A 23148-nucleotide genomic window follows, 5' to 3' on the forward strand; every position below is an offset into this window, starting at 1 on the left:
ACGTTGTGGGTCTGGAGGGTTCCCATAAGATTCTACCACGAACCTTTTAAGTGCCTAGTTGCAACTAGGGTCTTCTGCTTGCTACGGGAGTATCTCAAGGGAAGCGTGTTGTGCTAACTAACGCTCATTAGTTGAACTTGGGGTTGTGTTGTTTCGTTATCAGCACCCGCTATTATGCTTCTTTTTCCACTGTGGTCAGTTTATTATTTTCAAATAATACAAAAAAAAAAAAAAAAGAAAATGGATAGATGGATGGGTGCTCTGGAACAGACTCTACTGAGCTACTTGTAGCTTTGTTTATAAATTGTATAGCAGGAGAATGAATAAGAAAGATTTTATCCTGCAATGGAAATTATAGTTATAAACAACTATGTGCAAATTCAGTTAAGATGGCTGGGCTTTGTGTCAGCATCTTGTGCCACTTGCAGATTTACACATTTAGTTCCTGCTTTAAGTCGTAAGTCAATGTGATGGTAAACTAAAGAGATGCTTTATTAACTACCGTATCTCAGTAACTATACTACAGTGTAAATAGATCTGTTGTGCAAGCTATCTTTTGCCCAATAGAGTAAGATTACACTTATTTTTGTTTCTAAACTTTTTTTTAATGCCTTGGCAAAGAATTCTCTTACTGAACATGCTTTACATAAGCTTATTGAGTACCAGAGATAACTACTATACTGTTGTTTAGACAAATACGTGGTTTCTGATTTACTTTTGTTGCATTTATTCACTCCTTTTTATCTCTCATTTGACAGCATCAAACATGAGCTTTGCTGTCAAAAGGCATTTGATCTGTTAAAATAGCAACAATAAGTAATTTTCCTCTCATCACATACTTGACTGTTCCCCATTCATGTGGTTCTTGCTCATCATCTCGTCTGTTCTTAAGAAATAAAACACAATTAGTAATTCATGCATTTTTTTTCCACATTTTATGTGAATAGGTCTGCCATTGTACTCCAGCATTAATTATCTCTGATAAACAATAACATTGGTCATTTTATACTGTAAATCTCCAAAGATAAGACATTAAGTACATGTCATGGACATTCTATAAATGGGAACTTTAAAATTAGATTTTTTTTTTTTTTAATTCGACACCATTCAAGGAAGATTGACCTGTCAGCCACATAAGCCGAGTTTGACACACAGATCTGCTTTTCTTTTTTTTTTACATCAGCCTTTTTCTAACTTACAATAATTACCGTAACAGGACGAAGTAGAGGCCAGACGTTAGTTGGCTATTAGTTCCATCAGGCACTGCTAACAGCAGCTCGTGTTAGGGCTCGTATTTATTAGCAAAACATCAATTTTGATAGGGGAAAATCCCCAATTTAAGTTAAATAAAGCTCAACTGAGACACTTCCTTGAAAAGAGGAAAAGGTAAAGGGAGATGGGACTTTTTTTTTTAATGTATCTTTATTAGCATTCTACAACCAAAAGGCTTGACTGGATCGTTATTAAGCATATGATGGTGTACAAGTGAAAGTTTTACCCTGAGATATTGCTTGATCAGCGAGAATACATTTTATTTCTTCTGTTTCAAAACTTCATGTTGACCTTGCTTAAGTCCAGTCAAAACTTACCTAGTTAGAACCCTTCTATGATCAATCTTTTGGTTTTAGGTTGTGTTTTTTTGCTTTTGGTTTTTTCGTCTTTCATTTATCTAAAGGATGACAACTTGACATTCACAAGGTGTTGATTATATGGTCACAGTTTATCAGAACCAGTGTGTATTACTTCCAAGATATAATCAAATGATACCAAATTCATACTAACTCTTTTTGTATGCGGCAGACATTACAGAACCTTTAATCAACTGTACCTTCAAGGTTTCTCTCAACTCCTGTATACCTAAATCCCTTCCATACAACAAACAATTTAACATGTCTCTATCATCCTGACTGTACAATGGAGAAGCAGAAATGGTACCTAGAGACAAATGAGACACAACAAAAAGGGGATTTGTAGAAGAAAAGCATGAGGCAAGGGCAACATTAACGAGAGACGAGGTGCTTGGCACATGAAGAGGTTGAGGAGAACAGGACATTAAACATTCAGGCAGTTTGTTTGGCTTTAATGATGTCGTGTGGGATGCTGAGCAGGCTGCTGTAGGCATTGTGTGTTTCTACATGTGGGTTCAGATAATTGGGACATGAGCAGACATGTATAGTTATATCAGTGGTTTGGGATTGTTCCGAGGCTGCTTTTGTATTATAAAACGACTTAGTAGACTGCGTTTGGGTGTTTATAATGTGAGACAGGTATTACTGACAGATGACAACCTTGTCTGTGAAGGGATCAGATTCTTCCGGCTATTGGAAAGTCTTGTTCTGGTGCAGTGTGCATCTTTGGGAGCTAGTCAGTGGAGCTTTTTCCTCTGAACCTCAACAAATGAATCAAAAAAGCAACAGACTTTGAATAATACATCACAGCGTTGCCTACAAGCTCGCATGCACTGTGTTTGTTTGTGTTGGTTCATGCACTTGTTTCTCTTCACACATCTATGCAGTGTGAGTGTCATTTTTTTTTTCTCTCAGTCTTTTCTACAATGAGCTCACACATGAAAATGCATCTGAACACTCTGGGGAAATATACTGCATGTCTGACCAATATCAGCAAAATATGGTTTCAACCAGCACTGTTGGGGGAATGAAAAAGCCCAAAGCGCCCTTAAAAGTCCATACATAATTGAAAAGATGTTAAACAGTTAATATGATAATAAACTGTAAACACACATCAACATTTGCTGTACTGTATGTGTGAAAAGGAGTATTGTGACCCTTGTTTCTATTTATATGATTGTGTTTCGGCTTTGTGTAAGTTCCACAGGCCCGTGTTAGCTGATCAAAACAAAGACTGATTCAGTGATGGGATTAGTTATAGAATTTTCATCACATAGTTTGACCCCTTAGCTATAGATAAACTATAAATTATGTGATACAAAATTGACAATGATGCTGATGAGAAAAATAGCATAGCGCCATCAAATGAAAGAGTGTACAGTAAGCACATAACCAACAGTAGAAACACCTGGCTGTGCACAAATCCTGATGGAAAGTCATTTCCAAAAGAAAAACAGGCTGACAACAATGAGCAGCTTTTGTCAAAATCAATCGGCGCTTGCTTTGTCCTCAACCTCGCTATGTAAAGTTCTCGTGAGTCTAAAAAGAAAGAACAACCCTGGAACACGTCCCCCAGTGCAACAAACAAAACAAATACACACCATCATAATGTTCAGTCATTTTACAAGTAAGAAAATGAAAACGGAAAGAAAATTATCAATTTGGCAAACTAAACTTGACAAATAACGACATTATACCGTTATACCAATATTTGGGCAGTTAAAGAGCTGCTTGGATAAAAGTTTAGATTTTTTATTGTTTTTCTTTTTTAAACAAAAAATTTAATAGTTTTGGGTAATCATATACTCTTAAAATGTATTGTAATAATGAAATAAATAAATAATGATTTGATAGCCCAAAATGTCATCACTCATGACACACATGACATCATGAACATGTACTTTTCTTTGACATGATAGAGCTACAAATTTCCACTTTCATGCTGTTTTATTTAGGACAAAATATAATATATTTATGTATAAATAAATATAAGTATGTGCTCAGCAATCCCTTTTAAAACAGGTTTGTACTGCTTATACTCAACATCATTCTTAAATGATAAGTGCATGTCATATTATTGTATAAGTCAGTCATTTCCATATTTTTGGAGGACAAAGTCAACCACCAACTCCCACTCAGTTTGTTTTTTGAATATTAAATTTACAAATTTTTCACATCAGTTTCCTTCACCAACATGTCTATTACAATTGCACCTATCGAGATTTACTCTCTGCTTCGGATTGTCAGACCTAATTGATCTTGTTACTTCCAGAATTTCTCTTTAAGATCGAGTTCACATCTTTCCTGTGTAGGGCTACATTGGATGCCACAACAGTCTATGCAGAACATGTAAGGATGCTACACACACTTGGCATACTTAGATAGATGATGTGAGTATTATTTTGGATTTTATGTAGAATACTGTGTACAGGTAAATAAATATCTTATTAAAGTGTTAATAGGATGCTTGAAGAATAAATATATTTCCAGAAAAAGGTTTAGAACTAGAATGTTTATTTTTTTTTAATTAACAGCAAAAAGATATATAGATAAATGTGCAAAAAAAAAAAAAAAAAGAAAAACAATGTGACACAATGAGGTTAATTGTCCCTCAACGCGACAAATGTTTCCTTCAAATTGGGTCATGCAGACAAGTCTGTAGACAAGCATCTCAGCAAAATGCTTCCAAAAATGCCTCAGTCAAACAAATGCATGCATCACTATTAGTGCTCAAGTGTCAGAGGTGTGTTTCTGAGTGCTCATTAAAAATGTGAAGGATCACCCCAATTACCTTAGCAGTGGCCTTTTAGTAACAGAGCTTCTAATTAGTGAAAGAAGTATATGTCTCTATGGAGGGGGAAGTAAAAGAAGAAATGCCCTGAATGGGAAAGAGTGGGTCACTGCGGTTCTGTGGCTTTAAGTAGTGTCCTTATACATAATTAACTTTATAAGTTGCTTTAAGTTTGTAGGTATAGGAAATGTTACCGAGTCCTCTGTTAAAGCTGCCATGTATTGTAGCTCACAATATCATACCACAATTGACTTTAGTCAAGGCTGAGGAAGGAATAAATTGATTTAGTTACACTCGCATACTGTATTGGAAAAAACTGGGCTGGATGCTGCTCTTAATGTATGGTTTTGTTTTATTTTATTTTTTTCCATAATGTGTGGTTTTGTTTTATTTTATTTTTTTCCATCAGCACATTTAATACCTTAAAATGCAGGGCCAAACTGCAGTTTTGCTTTTGGTTTTCAAATAATACGCACTAGTAGTACACTAAGTACTACTAGTAAACAGTAACAGTAAAATGAAGAAATGCTTCGTTACGATCATTTCATGTTTAATATATAATATGCCCATACAAGTATTACTGTATGTTTGAAAACATTTTTTGCATATGTACCAGTATTGTATTATGTTTTGGTTTCGTACCGCTCCAATTACTGTACTATCAGTGTATCAGTGTATCACTGTATTATCAGTGCAGTAAAAGTCAAAACATGAACAATATTATGATGTGTAAAAATTCCTTTGTTCTTTTCTTTGCCAAAGAAAAAAAAACACGGGCAATACTTCTGTCATGCACCGATAACGGTCTTGTTTTGCGTGCCTCACTGTATTAAGGCATTGATCACTTTCTTCTCTTTAACTCTTCTTCTTTGGTGATTTACATGGCACTCTATTGGCAGTCTACGCCGAGATGGCAGATTGGCTTTGGAATGGGAGAATTGATTAAATGTTCTATCTGATCACAGACTTTATGAAAAAGATGGATGGCCCTGACAAGCGAGATTCAAGAGGCTGAATTGATTTCTATAACTTAAATTGCCGCACCGAGCACACATGCACAGTCCCTGAGAAGCCTGTCATTTCTGGCATTTGCATGATTTGTTTTTGTTTGTTTCTTCTCATTCCCACAGATTAACCTGCAGAGGCGAATGAGGGTCACAGGCCTAATTACCCAGGGTGCAAAGCGAATCGGCAGCCCGGAGTATGTGAAATCATACAAAGTGGCTTACAGTGGGGATGGGAAAACATGGAGAACATACAAAGTCAAGGGCAAAGATGAGGACATGGTGAGAAACACACGAAACACCACTGTAGACACCTATGTACAGTGTCTCCAATGTTTGCTTCACACTGCAGTAAGAGGATGTTCACTCACTCAAGGGCAGGGCAGAGGACAACCTGAGATTACTCTTTAATTAGCTAGCACACTGCGCTTATCTTGCTACTGCGTACCCCCTTCACCCCCTTCACTTTTATGATTTTCATATAGAATTTTTATACTATTTGTGGCGGAGGAGATAGTAGGTCACACAGTACTCTGTCATTCCTGACAGCATACTCCACCTGTCCGGAATGTTCATGTTCCGGATAACCTTGACCATCAAAACTTTTTAAAGGAAGACCTCTGGCCAGAAAGTCTGGACACAGACTGAATTCTTTACTGCAGGTTGTATTAACAGAGACCAAGGATAAAAACGCCATGTGTTTCACCCGTACAAAGTCATGAATCTGTGTTAAATAAATGGCTAAATTTAAGAAAAAATCTAATTATTCACATTAGCCTAGTAGTATTAGCTTGAATAGTAGCCTAGCATGTCACATTCTAAACACAACAGATGGGTAAACAAACAGTTGTTCTAACTCCACAATTTGTATGGGTTCAGTCTCGTTCTTGGTGGCTTTCAATTTTTTTTTTTTCTAGCCAAGTACGCTCAAACTGTCTCAAAGATTTGTTTTGCATGGGGAAAAAAACGTGAGCCTTAAAACAAAGGCCTGCCCGTCCTTGATTGATTTTTTTAAACTTTGGAAACTACATGAGTAGTTCTATCTCCAGATGTATTTGTCAACTCCACAAGATAGATCGTGTAACATCATGTCCTTTATTTCTGACTCGTCTTCCTAAAATTGTGTCACTAATGATTGGATTATATGCATCAGTATAAAACCTGACAAAATGAAGCCAAGCAACATTTGGCAAATGAGTCACTGTAGTATAATTCAATAGGTTGCCTAATGTTCTAATTGGTTTTCTCTCTACTTGACAAGAAAAATGTACTGTTCCTGCCACAGCAATAAATAACATTAAATAACATTTGCCGATACCTTCAGAACCCAAAATAAATGCCATGTTAAAATGTACCTCCTGGGAGTGCATTCATGTACACCTAGGGGTGCTCGTTCCCTCATTTGAGTGAACAGTTGAAAAACAATGCAAATAACATAACATTATAATCGGGCCCCTAAAACAAATAAACGTGATGTTTCCAAGCAAATTTTCCCATCATTTTCAGAGTGAATGGGAAGAATGGGTAGATGTACTGGATGACTGCGCATGAGACTTCCGATAAGGGAGTGCTATAAGACTATCTCGGACCATTTGGATGGAACAATTCAGAAGGAATAGTTATGAATCACTAATTTCAAATACACCACTGTCCTTATGAATTACTGGCTCAAATAGAGTGAAAAATTGTCTATTTTCACTGTACTTGAAGCTCATTGACCTTGAAGGAGAGCAATTTGCTGAGTGTTAAGTAGACATCAGAGACATGGCACCAGATAGACTGCTGCATAATGGTAAAACTGCTTTGTTCTAGCATCCTCGTCACCTCCATATGGCATGTGTTTTTGATCCCCTGAGACAGATTTTTAGAGGAAACGTCGATAACAACGCCCCATCAGCCACCTCCTTCACTCCACCCATTGAAGCCCAATTTGTTCGCATTTATCCCCAAGTGTGCAGAAGGCACTGTACCTTACGTATGGAACTGCTCGGGTGTGAGGTAACAGGTGAGTGAGCTGTTTGCTTTATTACGTATTTGCAATGTGTAATGTATCGATTGAAAACTAATCAAATCTACTACTGTTTTATGCAGGTTGCTCTGAACCATTGGGGATGAAGTCCGGTCATGTTCAGGACTACCAGGTCACAGCCTCCTCCATCTTCAGGACCCTCAACATGGACATGTTCACTTGGGAGCCTGGAAAAGCCCGTTTGGACAAGCAGGGCAAAGTCAATGCTTGGACTGCAGGCCGCAGTGACCAATCGCAATGGCTGCAGGTAAGGAATCACCAGAAGTCAACTGCAGCAGAGCCGATACTAATACTAATACTATTAAAAATATTACTACTACTATTACTACTGCCATTAACATTAGTAATAGACATCACAGTGGTCGACTCGACTGGCAAGTATGTCTGCTTCACAGTGCAGAATTTGCTGCTTCGCTTCCAACTCCTGGCTGCCTGCGGGGAGTTGCATGTTTTTCCCATGCCTGGAAAAAAAATGCAAGCTAGATTTATTGGGGTGGCACGGTGGAAGACTGGTTAGAATCACAGTGCGGGGGTCGCCGGTTAAATTCTGGTTCCGGTCTTCCTGTGTGGAATTGGCATGTTCTCCTTGTGCTCCCAGCACTCGGGTTTCATCCCACACTCCAAAAACATGCATGGCAGGTAAAACGTGCACACTAAATTGTCCCAAGGTGTGTTTGTGAGTGTAAATGGTTATTCATCTCTGTGTGCCTTGCGATTGGCTGGCAAGCAATTGAGGGTGACCGTGACCGTTGTGAGGATAGGCGGTGAAAAACAGTAACATTTATCAGTTTAAACATTAAATTGCCTTGTTTTGTTGTTTGTAGATGCTCGCTGTTATGTTATGTTATGTTATGTTATGTTATGTTATGTTATGTTATGTTATGTGCTGAAACTGTTCAGTTGGCTTGATAGATCTTCCCATCGCTGAATGAGTGCAGTTACAGTATTTTAGGCTTCAGCTGAGGTATATTATCTCCATCAAAGCAGCCCATTCATTTGTTTTCATTACAGTAAGTGATGGCTGGAAGTGTCTCCTAAAATGGGAAAGATATGCTTCCAAGTGAACCATTACGCCCCACGCTTTCTGTTTAACAAGATGACACCAATACATTTTAGGATTATTGTCAATTTAGCAGCATGTCTTCATTAATATGATCTGTTGTGTTGCCACTATCCCTTTTAAAAGGCAGAAAACGCTGACTTCTTTTCAAGTGAGCCCCCTGCTCCAAGTTCAATCTGTAAAACTGATAGCACAGAGGGAATGGCAATGTGGATCATCCTCCTAGGGAATTGAAGATCAGAGTGATTTCTTAGATTTATTGGCCTTTCTGCTGTGACCGCCGCTCCATGCATACAGCCTGCCTTTGTATGACACTGTTGGGTAGTCACGCTCACTTATCTGGACGTTATTAGATTGGTTGGACTCTACTCAGATATGTTTTCGATTACACTGAAAGCTTTTGCTGAGCGGTGAGGTTATGAGAGGGTGTGTGCCAGAGGAGACGGGTACTTAGACTGGCCTCATCCTAACTGCAGAGTTCGGCTGAGAAAAATTGATTTTCGTGGGTAAAAGAAAACGTGTCTCATATTACATGCTCCGCCTGTATGAATCTATAGACACTGGATAGTTGCACTAAGAAAATCGATGTTCGCAGAGAATGGCCTTTTTTTTTCCTCACAAATAAGCAGCATCAGGCTTAAAAAGTGAAAACGTTAAAACTAGTGTTTTGCTTCCACATTTATACCCTTCTGTTATCTTTGCTGCACGACTGTTGCAAATAATTGATTCCTAGCCACATTACGAAATTCGTTTCAATCTCACAAATTAATGAAATAAATCATCCTTAATGACAAGTTAAGTATTTCAATTAATCAAGACACCCTGTGTATTCTCTGCTGCGCGTTGTGGGGTAACTGTTCAAGCCCTAATGACAAACCGTACTCCTTGATGCACTTTGTTTCACTTTAAACATGAGAGAAAAATAAAATCCATGGTATCTGTAGCTTCCATATATTGTGTGTCCACTTGCACTTTTATGACTTTACCCATACCGTTCTTTTTGTCGTCATTGGTCAACACACTCACACATACAAGAACATAATTGAAAAATCCAAATAAAAGTGGTGTTAATTCTTTAAAGCAGTTTATTCACAAAATCTGACATTGCATCGCTAACAAAATATAAATAATAAGAACAATGATAATCTGGCCTTTTTTTACACGCAAAGCTATTATTCTGTTATATGACTTGTATCAGGTCGGTACCAGGCATGTGCTGAAAACTGGACTGGCAATATTCCTCGATTTTAAAAGTCATGGTTATGTAAAACCCTCCAAATTTGCTGGTCATTTGTTTTCCCTCCACCTCATCTGCCTTAATGGGCAGCGGGAGCCTCCTCTCATCATATACTATACATCATATGTGAGTCTTCCTCGGCTGCAGCAGCCAATCACATCACAGATGCTGTTCATTTTCTGCTGCGCCTGCGTAAGTTTGCTACTGCAGCTAACTACCGTGTATAACGAGGCTAACATGCAGTCATATGCTACTTTCATAGAGTGTTTTATGTAATCACTCAAAGTAGTACTCGAGCAGTCTCGCATACTGGAGGGTGGCTCAACAAGGCCAGCTTTATTTGCTCTCGCTTTTAATACTTCGCGTTTGAGATTTTCGCTGTGCCCATCACTTCACCATTGATTTACTGCCTAGTGGGCCCTCACAACGGTTTGTGATGCTGCCTTCATTTGATTGACTTTTTTGACATATGTGCAGGTGCACAGTAAAGAATTCCCTTCGAATTTTTTCCTCTATGTCCTGATAGTATGAACAACTTGTGAAAAGCAATTGGAATAAGCACCAGCGGTCATGTTTAGTTTCATTTGTTGTTGTGGGTTTTTGGAGTTTCTGTTGTTGTGGAGTTTTAGGTTTCTAAATTCATGTTTGTTTCCCTCGTCTTTCTTGGAAGAGTTGTCGTTAGAATAATTGTTGTTCGCGTGTTCCCGCCCCCATGTTTCAACCAATCAGGTTCCCCTGCCTCATGTTCCTGTCCAGCTGTTTTTTGTTCTCCTAATTGTGTGTACTTTATTTAAGGCCCAGTGTGTCTCAAGCTAGCTGTTGGGTCATTAACTTTGTTATCCGTTTGGTTGTCTCTGTGTCACCCATATCGCTCATATTATTTTGCCTAGTTGGCCAAATAGTGCAGCAAAAAAGTTGTATTCCTTGTATCACATTTATTGATAACATTTATTGATTCAAACAACCATTTTAGTTGTTTTTCTGAGGCTGTGACAGATTGATGGCATTCCCATTCATTTTAATGGGGAGAGAATTGGACTCACAAGCGTGCTCTCGAAAAGAATTAAACTAATCTCTCAAGACACTACTGTATATTATGCTCCTCTGGGGTGAAGAAAACAAGAAGGGCAGAGGTGAACAACATGTTTGGAGATGCTCTGAATTTACAGATAGATATTCACTTGTTTTCCTGATTCATTTTCACTGATATTTGATCAACGCTTCAGTTACCAAAGTTCTGTTCTCCCACTTGGAAACACGGAATATATATTTACATATGTGAAACATAAACATTTGCGGTACACTGGTCATTCTATATGCAATATACTTATGTTGTATGTATTCTAATGACAATTTCTTTTATTCACACTGAATAAAATTCATGGCAAAAAAAACAAAATTTTGCCAAAACAGTGATAAAATTCTGCACTGGATTTATGTCCATCTTGGATAAGGGATGGCTCATACATGTGACTAAATATTATACCGTAGTCATTTGTTGAAAAGATTATCTAGTCTTTCGGTAAATAAAAACAAAGTTAAAGTTGGTGCCAAGAAACTCTAAAATGTTCAACAGACGTGAAGAAGCATGCCTGTTTGGGATTTGTCCAAGGCAGAATTATTTCAGGCTGCGAGGAAAGGAAAATCATCGTTCAAGATGTTTTAAAGAGGGAAGCTGAAGCTTGTCAGACTGAGCTGCCAAGTACTCCAGCTGGTGGGAGCAGATTAGTTTATTATACACTCGAACACCTCTTACTGCTTTCAACTTTCTTAGTGTCCCTGTTAATACAATATGCACCTGTTTTGCATCCTTGTGCTATGAAATAACTTTTTTTTCTCACCAAGTTCCTCCTTTACATCATACATCTATCATTTTGGTTAATCAAAACCAGTTTGTCAGTAGATGCTTGTTAGGTCAGGTGTGCAGTATGGAATGTTGGTACTGGCACAAAGACAGGCGCTTACATTACTTTCAGTGGTGTAACCGTTAAGTACGTCATCTCACACTCTTACGAAGCCCACGTGGGAACGTTAAAAACATGATAAAGTCTATAAGTGCTTTATAGCCACGTTTAAAGTTTGTAAACAACATTAGACCCATCCGATTAAAACAGATCTGCCGTGCATTTGCAGTTTTCAGTATCATTAACATCTGTCGTTAACGGGTGTTTTTTGTTTCTCTGTTTAAAATCTTGAACTCCTCTAAATGTTCAACACTGACGACATATTGCGACAAATACCAGTGATTGCCAAGAGACCATCAGGATTATTGTTGGAAGTTATTTATTTATTATGTAAAAAATATCTTTAGTCAAATATCTTTGGCAGCAATGTTGTATCAGGAGGAAACATTCTTTAACCTGTGTATCGCCTTGTTTCCATTCATGTGATAAGCGGACACCGATCTGTGTGCTGCTTTGTACTTGCCTGTCAGATGTGCTAATTAAAGATGTTAAATTGACCAGTGCATACTGTCTATTGTACATTAGTTACATGAGCCACATACATAGAATTCTATATTCCAAAGGTAGTACAAATTCAGAATTTTTACAGTAAAAATTCAGCAGATCATTCAAGGTCCTTAGTAGCTCTATTTCCCCCCTCCAGACCGTCAAAGGCAGTGCTTAAAGCGCGGAATAAGCCTTTGCAGAAGACGATAATGCTTTCCAACAAAACATCAATCGTGACATAGAGTGACCATTTAAAAGGCAGTGTCACCTGGGAGTCTGTCTCCCAGAACCTTCTCGCGCGTTGGTTTACATGCCGTTTGATGTGGGGGGTTTTTTTCATCACTGGTAGCTCGTAGACCGTGTCAGTCATGGCATGTTTTTTTTCCCCTCCAACTCCTGTCCCGCTTTTGTCGGTATATTCTCCATATAGCCTTCTTGTTGCGCAACATTTGCTATCCATGGCTTTGCTCCACAAGATGAGTTCGTCTGTATTATTTCTCGTGTTTATTTCCAGTGATGTGTTGCTGTTTTGTTACTTCCTTGGGATTACTAACTTGTTGTGAACTGCGTAGCTTTGTTGGTGTTTACTGTCTAACGTGTAATCGCACCATAAAGTTGAAGTTTGTCTTTGACCTGCTTGTGTAGCCGCCAGGATGTTTGTGTTGCCTGCTTGCTTCTTACCAGTTTCATTTGCACCTACGCCGCCTCCTATCTTGAACCTTCGATCCTTGGACGCATGCCAGGTCCCGTTGTTTGCATCAGCACATATCAGCTGCATTTAGCAAGGGTAGACGATAAATACTTCCTTGACCTGACAGTGTACGGGGGGCCAGCGTCGGAACTGCGTCCTCTACCCATGACATAAGGTGGAAAACACCCAGGGGTTCGAACCTAAAGCAGCTCATAGACTGAACTGCTGAGGGGAAAAGTAACCAACAACTCCGAAACTTCAGTCTCGCAATTTCCGGAGTTGTGGCGTCTTGGGGGGGTGGCAGCCCTGGGCCTACTGGAAGGCACGTGGGGATTGGAGCAAAAGCCACCAGGCAGAGCGAAAATCACTCGAAGCAGGCACACGCACAGAAGAGCGAGGATCCACAGCAGCATATCTTCTGGGAACTCCCAGGGAACTGGCTCCCTCATACTGGTGGGACATTGGGAAACTGAGCAGGACCAGAAAAAGCAGAAGACCTGTCACAATCAGAGAGTTGCTTTAAAGGGTTTTTAAAAAGTAAAATGTTGAAAAGAGCAAAGAATTTGCTGACTGAGGTCAATTTAAATAGGATCAACTGGAAAAAGATAACCACAAGTGCTGCTTTATAGCTGTATATAACCTAATACAATCATTAGCTTCAGTCTGTTCATTCCATTTGTAAGTCTTCTAGTGTGTTCTGCAATAATAAAATTCTGAATGCCCTTTGCGAAATGCATGACTTGATATACTATAAAACTCAAATGGGCCATCTGTTTGTAAGTAGTCTCTAAAGCAGCAGGATGACACATGTAGCTGTGTCCCATGTGCTCCATAGACCTGAGGGGACAAAATTATTTTAATGTGAGACTGATTACCGCTCCGCCCGCGTCTCTGAGCATGCTGTTGTAATCAAACTGGGTTTTATCAGTTCACTGATACTTTTGCACTTCCTCCCGATCTAATCGTCGCCTCAAATGGAGCGCCGATGACAACAAACGGCATTCCTGTCAATGAGTAGGCTTGGCCGAATATTTGTTTCATCCATCCACTGAGGCACTCTATCTTGAAGTCTTTAAAGTGAACGATCATACGATTGATTTGCAGAACAAGAGCCTACTTATTTGTCGTCCTGAAAGAAACTTTCATCACTGAGCCATTCTCTCACTCCTCCAAGCTTAAGTCTGCCCATATACATAAATGAATTAAAGCAGGGGCTCATACTTGTTGCCAAATCCAGCATTTTTCTTGTTGCCACACTATTATGAGCGAGTTGGACAGAGATAATGGGACTTGGACAGAGATAATGGTACTTTCTAATTATATTACAGTGAACGTCTGCTTTATTTCACTGCCTGCTCATTATTTTACCACTGTTTATATATGTCTCCTCACAACCTTAACATTATGTTTTGTTTTGTTTCATTTTTCTGAATTTTAATGTAATCACTTCATGTGCCTGATTTGCAGATACCCATCGTTTTCCTCTGTTCTTTTGTGTATTTATCTTTTGAGGAAACCTGGACCCAAAACAACTTTGGGGAGCTAAATTAGTCATTAACAAATGACAAACAAAAAATGGAGAAAGTGGCCCACAGCTAGCTCACATATTCATACAACATTAAACACTAATGACTAATTCTAGTAAAGCAGTTGTTTGTGTGGTGTTAGAAAATGCTCTAATTTTGGTACTGAAATAAAACCAATATTTAAATTGCGTCATCAGTAGAAGGTACTGTTGTGCTATTTGTTTTATAACTTTATACCAATGTGTTATAGATTATTAAATTATGCATTAAAAATGCTTTTATTAGTCTATACAATGTCCATAACTCTGGAACAAACCAATGTGTGGCTTGACCTGGGTGAACTGAATAGTAAACACTTTTGAAATGCAGGCGTGCCTTGAGATATGAGTTTAAATTATCCTGTGAGGATGTTAGCAACATTTTCTTCTCATCAATGTGTTAAAAACAATTCTGTACATTTTAAAATTAGAAAATAGCACTCTTATCGCAACATAATGCAACATACAACAATGAAATATGTAGTGTAACCATTTAAACAGTTAGTGCCTCTTTTACTTAATTTTTTTTTCACATTGTTACATCATTTGATGTGTGCACTTTAGACACCTGGAGCAATAGAATCCAAACATTAAATGCAGAGTGAAAGTCACAGCTTCTCCATAATATTGCTCTATGGCATTTTGTATTGTATGTTTGCAGTTAGCTATTGGACAATTATGAGACAGAGTTTGGCTTACATATTGATATATATTTTTCGATTCACTGTTAACTCATAGTAGCAAACAGCTTGAGACCTTGCTCTTCAAGAACTGTTCGCTACTTACCAAACTGCTCCATATTGTAAAGTAGGCAAACTGCCTTTTTTTCTCAATTTTTTTGTTTTCAAGCCAAAGCATTAGATCACCGATAGATGGGAAAGTGGAAGTGAAAATTGAAAAGTGAAAATTTGGGAGCAAACATGTACACCATATTACATGCAATGTGCTTTCATCATAGTAAGGCTCTGCAGGTGCGGGATTGTGGTCATTATCATTAAAGGACAGATGGGCTAAGAAACCACCCAATGAAAGCCGGTTACGCACACAGGGATTGCTTTACAACCAAACTCATTTGCTGATTTATTTTGATATAGCTCTGCAAACATCACAATGCAAATTTGCCATTGAGATATGTTATTAAATTTGGCCAATGGCTGTTACAAAGGAAGGAGTCTGTTTAAGAAAATGAATTGGTGCTATACAGTAATTGCCCTTGGTAGATGCCTGCCTGGATTTGAATAATATAAACAAGCATGTTGTATATTCTCTTATCATATTATGGCATTATTGCTGTTTTGTGCAATCCTATTCATTATACTTATTTCTCCTCTGTTTTATTCAATTTCCCTAGCGCAAGTATGATAATTAAATTAGCTACCAAATTAGATTACCGAATATATGGTGACTCCATCTGCTTTCTTGTTTCACTTACGGTAGAAGGTTTTTTGCATGTCCTGCCTCCAACTACTCATGCAGGCACTTAAACATTCTGTATGTGGCTGTTGGTGCCGGTGTTGCTTTTCATTCTCCAATGACGCCGCCTTATCTTTTTACAACACATCCATTGGATGCCTCCATCTTACACTTGCTCTCTTCCTTCGTGTTGTTGGCTCCCAGCAAACTTAGAATGCATGTATCGGTTTTATCTTGCGATGATGGATTCACAAGTCTTCAGCAGCTCTTTATTTAATTTTGGTATCTGCCACAACCGTTCGGAATGTAGCGACGTGAACCCAAATCAGTTTTGTGGGTGAATTTTCTACTAAAAGTGACCACTAAATCTCATCACTATTCTCTTTTGTATATGTCAACATCCTTGTGTCTCATGCATAAAACATGCTAAGGCATGTTTAGCAGAACCCCCCCCCCCAAACCCCACACACACACACACACACACAAACAAAACAGTTTTTAGAACTCGTTACAGATGCAGTAGTCATTATAGTAAAAGACTTAACACAAAGAGTATCATAAAAAGAACATGTACTGGGTTTCCGTTTGGATTGTTCTATTTCCGATGGTCTTTAACCACACAAAGAATAACTTTATACAATGACTGCATTCAATACTTACATTATTCAACACAAATAAACCAGATTCACATAAGCCTCATTAATACGAGCATGCTAGCCTAAAGCATAAGCACTGCACATTTAGGTAAACATCAATGTTTTACTTATGCGTAATGGATAAATCATTCAACACAAAATAAGAATTTTGATGGCAAATTGTAACAAAACAGTATCCTTCACTGAGTATTAACTGCATTAGGAGAGAACGTTCACTCTGTAAGTGATAGATACAGCTACAAAGTCGATATTCAGAGTGATCTGATATCCTGCTGTAATATTTATCTGAATTTTCCCCATTCTTTTCTTTTTATGTTTAATACTAGGCTTTGTGTGATTGTGTGTGTCACAGATTGGATTCGAGACAAGATCAAACATTGGGGCGGATTCTTTATTGCTAATAAGGTCACTGTGTCCATCACATGCTCAGTAACAGTAAACATTAAGAAGAGTGAAATCTACCGGGTCTTGCTCCAAGGCAATATCAAGGCCATTTTTCATCTACACTCATACTGACACACTATGAAAGTCACAGATGTTGTTCTCCTTGCTGTGAGAGCTTTAAATGACCCACAGCATCATGGTTGATTTCCTTCCTGTTGGTGTTGCCATGGCCAATTCCCTTCATCTGTTCTCGCAGCCATTTCGAGTAAACTTGACAAGCTGAACTTAGGCTCCATCTGTGTTGCTGCAGTCTACTAAAGTGGCTCTAACAATATCAGGTGGAGTGCCAAAAAGTGTCCTTATTTTTGAAAAAATATGAATTCAATTTTGGTTGAGTGTGCTTATTGTATTATTTCTGGTTTAGTCACAAAAGGGAAAACAAATGGGACAATGATTTTATGGTCTGCTTATGATTCGCATGGTGGAATCTCAGTGCAACAGTAAATGTTATCCAAGCATATAGAAATTGAATGTAAATAGCAAATGATAATTACCGTATATAACAGAAAAAAAAATATTAATGGAAAAGGTCTGCTTATTCAAAGTCTTGTGACCATGAACAAGTACACATGTTGCTGTTCGTTTGCCCCTTTTAATCCAATGAATGTGGAAATGACTAAATGAAAGATGTCCATAGCAATGGTCACAGTCAATGACTGAGAATAACTGCAAGACCTGGGTTTTGCATTTTTAAATATGATTAACAGTGCTCCTTTGTAGACTGCACCCACTTCATGTCACATTGTTTTGCCAAGACAATAGCCGCGACTGCACCATGATTGAATGTCAAACATGAAACATTGAGCAGATCGGCATGATGAGGCTTGACTAAATGTGCACCGAGTCACAAATTTAATTGAAGTTCTTTATAGAGCATATTGTAAATTAAACTTAAAACCAAATGCATATCACACACCTCACTGTAAAGCAATGAAACCGTGTGCTTTCTCCCACCTAATCAGAAATGTCAATCATGTATTCATACCTCAGGTCGCAGTCAAAACCTGGAAACACCTTCAAATCGAAATGGTCTCATCGAGCACACAATTTAAGAGGAATTGAATATATTAACTCTTGAAAATGCACAACCGTGACTATAATGCCATTGCAGGTAATAAAGCATTGTCCTTATCTAATATCTTTGATTGGTACTGTAAAAAATGAAAAATAAGACAGATATGTCAACAAATCCAGTTGTTTGACTTATGCAAATGTATTTCTGAGGCGCACTGTGGAAGATTTGTTAGCACGTCCGCCTCATAGTGCAGATTTGATACTGGTGTGGAGTTTGTGTTTTCTCCCCATGCCTGTGCGGGTTTTCTCTGAGTACTCGGTTTATCTCCCAAATTCCCCAAAACATGCATGGTGGGTTTATTGGACACTATAAATTGTCCTTCGATGTGTTATTGAGTGTGACTGGTTGTTAGTTCATCTGTGTTCTGTTATTGGTTGGCAAACAGCTCAGAAGACAACTGGGATAGGCTCCTGCGCCCCGCAACGCTCACGTGGATAAGCAGTAAAGATGAAGGAAAGAAGGAAGGAAGGATGATGGATGAATAGATATATATTTTCTTAAAAAAAATACATCTCAAGTTCTGATTGTATTTATGATCAATGTGTTTTTTTTTTGTTTGTTTTATTTATTAACTCCTTGATCAGTGATTGGCTCCAAAATTTTGATTGTGTAAAACCTAGCTAGAGCCATGTCTGTCTATTCATATTTAAAAACACTGCGGACAGACAACCAGTTAGCCGGTTGTGATTTTAATTTTTGTCATTATTGCTCATGCATTTTAGAAGGGAAAACATTTTTAAATAGCTTCGCTTATCAATAATTTATGGCTATTTAAAAGTTCTGGGCATACAGCGAAGACCGAAATATGTGTGTTCTGAATAACATTATGCCAACTGCATACTTGCACCATCCATGGCACTGGCACATAAAGCGATAGAGTGCAAGTGATCGGGTTAGAGAGGAGGAGAGAGCTGCTGTCTAATGGATAGTGATGTCTGTGCCATGTAAAACTGTTTGTGCGCTTTCCACCATTCGCCACTGTGCTTTCTCTCGCAGATTTTATCCCGTTCCACATTTGGCTCTACTATGTGGCTTGACCAAGCAAACAGCTGACTTCATTGTAATCTACTGCCCAAACAAGTCAGGCTTCTGTGTAGCATACTTATACTCACATCTCAAGAGCACTCATTTTTTTATTGAGAGGTACATTCCACATGTGGCTGGTGTTGTGATGTCGACAATATTTCAGACATGGTCAGGGTGGTTAGCATAAGAGATTCTCCAAAGAAAGTGAGTCAGCCTGCTGTTCAGCGTGAGTGTGCCAGTATGCAACTCATTATATGGAACACCAAGAAAACTGGTGATTAGTATTACGGGTTGTCATACAGTATATCCACTGTAATCATGGTAAAAGCCTCAAATGCTAATGGTTTTAAATGCAGTTCAATTGTTTTGTTTGTTATGTACAAAAGCATATAACTGCCAATGCAGAGTAAACATTTTTGTAAATACATTTCAATGTATTTAAATAAGGTATAGTTCACAATTGAACTGTTGGTTTGGGAGATTTATTTAAAATATTTAAAGTGTTAGAGAAATAAATCAGTGTAAATGAAACTGAGTTAGTGGAGTTGTTTACGCTGTTAACACAGTTTAATTTATTTCTTGTAGTCAAACTTAAAGGAATCACTGGTGCGAAGATGGACAAACAAACTTGAGGCGGTTTTACTTTAATTTTACCTCGCCAGCTTAGTGGAGAACTAACCTGTAATGTGTGTTTTTTAATAAAGTCAAGTTAATAAAGCATATTAGTTCTTTGAATTAAATTTAAACACATTTTCAAATATCTTCCTATGCATATATGTGTATGTTCAAACATGTTTCCAACTATGTTTGAATGTAAATACATTTGAAGATACTTATTAACAGGTTTAAACATGTTTGCCAATTAAAAATGTTTAACACACATTGACAGTTCCATTCTTATGTAGTTCTGCACTTAAAATGAAAAAAAAGGAATAGAATCTAGTTATTCAGTGTAAAATACATCTTTAAGTACTCATGACGGTCTTATTATTGAAAATGCAAAAGCAGATTGTGCAGAAACTTGTTTGGCTGTGTCATGTGGTTCTTCTCAAAGTCACCTTGGTCACCGCTACTGAACCAGTCCTAAGTTGTCATATGTGACGAATAGGAAAGTAACCATTTTTCCTTGGACGCATTTCCCAAAACCGCAACCCAAAAATCATTTCACACCCATAGTTTGAGCCAATATCAAATTCCTTCTGTGTTTTCTTCATGTTTTGTTGGGTTTTCCTCTATTCATTGAAATTCTCTGAAGCTCTCCCCCCAAAATATTGCTAAATGCTTTGTGCTCTTTCCAAGAGCTAAATAACATAATCATTTTACCATCACTGCAATTTTCTCCCTGTGCATGTAAATTAAAAATTATCCCAGAAGAAGCCACAGACGGTGTAACCTCTGTAAAATGTGGTCATCATCAGGTCGTTAGTTGATAGAGACGATGCTTTCTTTCTTTCGCCAGTCTGGGTCCACAGCTATTCATCATGACCTCCTCTGCATTTCGGTTTGATAGCTTATTGTGCCTTGGTACACCATGGGCTGAGCAAATGAGGGTGCACTTGCTGTTTGTTTGCCATAGCACTAAGACGGACAAAATCTATTCATTATGTTTTTGGCTAATTGTTTCAGCTGATTCGACTGATCCGAGTGCACATGTTAACAAAATTGACAATTAGGAAAAGAAGCCTCGATGTTTTGCTGTCTTCTTATTCAAAAGGCTGCGCATGGTCTTGCCTTTTTGTTGATGCAAAACAAATTAGTTACACATCCTTATGTGATTTTATTTTCTCTCCGAGGTAACCCCAACACTATAAGCTTGAATAGTCGGCAACACGTATTACAGTTAACTGAAGACTTTAAACTGCCCAAAGTTTGAATTTCTGTGATGTTTTTTGTGATGTCTTCTTTTTTTCTTACACTGGCCTTCCATCATGAATATGGTTCATCTGCAATTAAGTGTTTGTCTCTTGGTGCCATTTTATTTTCAAACTGGTCTGCAGCTGTATCCGTTACATCTATTCACTTTTATCTGTAACAGTGTTTTAAACTTCACTAATGCATTATGCACAGCACTTTGGTCGCAAGTGTTTTAATGTACTCTATAAATAAACTTTACTTTCTCATTTTATCTCACTCGATGTCAGCTGGGGAAGGCTACAGCTGTACCGCATGTATGGATGGAGTTTTCCAGGCTGCCGATTTCAATAAATCACTTTTTTTTTTCTTACAAGTCCTTGTCAAGTTTGAGCAGCTTTTATACCCTGTTTGTGGAGTTGATGGTCCATAGCATCATCTTTTTCATGGTACCCTGACTTTAGTGCGCAGACAACTCTGAACTTTGCTCTGTGACTTAGTGGAGAACATGCATCTCTCGCACGCACACATTTGCCGCAGGCTAAGAAGACTAAATGAGGCTTCACCAGATATAGTTAAAGCAGCACAGCTAGAGCGATACTGTCAGCAATATGCTATGCATGCATGCCCTGTATTTCCAAGATAGGGAAAAGCGGGCCTCTTCTGACTGCCCTCGCTGCATTAATCTGTTTATTTTGCACCAGCAAAGCTACTTCTAATAGGGGCACAGTTTGCCCACCAAATCTCATGCTAATGAGCAGATGAGTGTTTGTTAGTCTCAAGTGTACAAATGTTGCTCCTTTGCCTTCTGCCTGTGCAGTTAGGGTTACTTCTGCTTGTGTAACAATATTAATAACAAACAGAGGGGCATGGGTCATATTCTCTTATTTTCACTTATGCAAGAAACATGAAATCGATTCCTCTCAACAGTATTCAATAGGGGTGTAAAGTTTTTTTTTTTTTATTTGTCCCCAACCGCCTCGGTTCCACGCTTTGATGCTTACAGTTAGATGTCAAATACACAAGCTAATTGCAGTATCTGCGTCCCAAACCACGTGGCGTAATGCGCCTAAATCAGTTTTCTTCCCAAATAAATATCATATTTCAAGTTTATTTTTCTCATTTTCAACCCACTTCTTTGCGGGGTTGACTTATAACCGCATGATTCAAAAAACAACAATTTTTTCCACATATCTGTGTTACAATAACATTATTTCAAATTCTCACATTAAAGTCAAATTCATCAAAATTGAAGTCAAAATGGACACTTTTAAGCGAACTTGACTTTTCCTCTGAGAAATACGATAAATATATGACATCATGGTAACAAAATTACATTGCAAATTACAATACATTACATTCTTCTAAAACCCACCAGGCAGTAAATGGACAATGTGACTGACCTCTGCAGCAGAGGAAGACTAACGTACGATACACAATGAGAGCTGCACAGTGCAGTTGCCCGTTGAGGCAGACGATACGAGAGGGGGGAAAAAAAAAAAAAAAAAAAATATATATATATATATATATATATATATATATATATATATATATATATATATATATATATATATATATATATATATATATATATATATTACAGGTTTTGACAGAATTGGACGGTTTTAAATAACAGACCTTTAAAATTGTGAGTTACCAGCCCATGCCTAACACTAACCAATAGCAGTGATTGACACTTACGAACAATATGTTTTGTACAGTCTATTCTGTAGTGAAACACAAGAATTGGTATGTGCAAATGTAAACTTCTTCAGTAAGCTTACTCAAATGTCCAAAAATCAACATGCATCTGGGTGATCGAATGCCATTCAAGCGGCTCTGTGTTGGAATGCGTTGCCACTTTCATCTTGCCTGAAGTGTTGGGCATTTTTCGCATTCCATTGCTCAGCATACAAATAAATACAAACAATGTTTGTGAAGACCAAATGCACTGTCATTTTTAATTGAGGCAACACTGAAAAATATCCAGCCTGTCAAATCAATCTCAGTAGTCTGAGTTTCTACCTGAATTCAAATTAAGAAATTGGGATTTTTAAAGATCAGATGGAAATTCAATAAAGTAAATGCAAAATAAACGATCTACTTATGTACCTTTTAAACAAAGTGTCTCCTAGTTAATTTAATGATTTCTTATACAGGCAACACATAAGTGAAATGTTTGGATGTTTAATTGTTAAAAGTGGCAAACTGTTTCTCTAAAAGTGTCCT

At 37.9% G+C, this 23148-nt stretch overlaps 1 protein-coding gene across 1 annotated transcript in view; it reads left to right on the forward strand.

Moving 5' to 3' along the window:
• Nucleotides 1-23148, forward strand: part of edil3a (EGF like and discoidin domains 3a) — an 87301-nt gene that overhangs the window by 50386 nt on the left and 13767 nt on the right. Inside the window, exons 5-7 of the mRNA XM_088427365.1 lie at nucleotides 5550-5705; nucleotides 7284-7428; nucleotides 7515-7699. Of these exons, the coding sequence (XP_088283491.1) occupies nucleotides 5550-5705; nucleotides 7284-7428; nucleotides 7515-7699 (486 nt within the window). The remainder of the gene's footprint in view (nucleotides 1-5549; nucleotides 5706-7283; nucleotides 7429-7514; nucleotides 7700-23148) is intronic.

Source organism: Hippichthys cyanospilos, chromosome 1 (assembly GCF_059441005.1).
Source record: "Hippichthys cyanospilos isolate Australia breed blue-spotted pipefish chromosome 1, RoL_Hcya_1.0, whole genome shotgun sequence".
Classification (NCBI taxonomy): domain Eukaryota; kingdom Metazoa; phylum Chordata; class Actinopteri; order Syngnathiformes; family Syngnathidae; genus Hippichthys; species Hippichthys cyanospilos.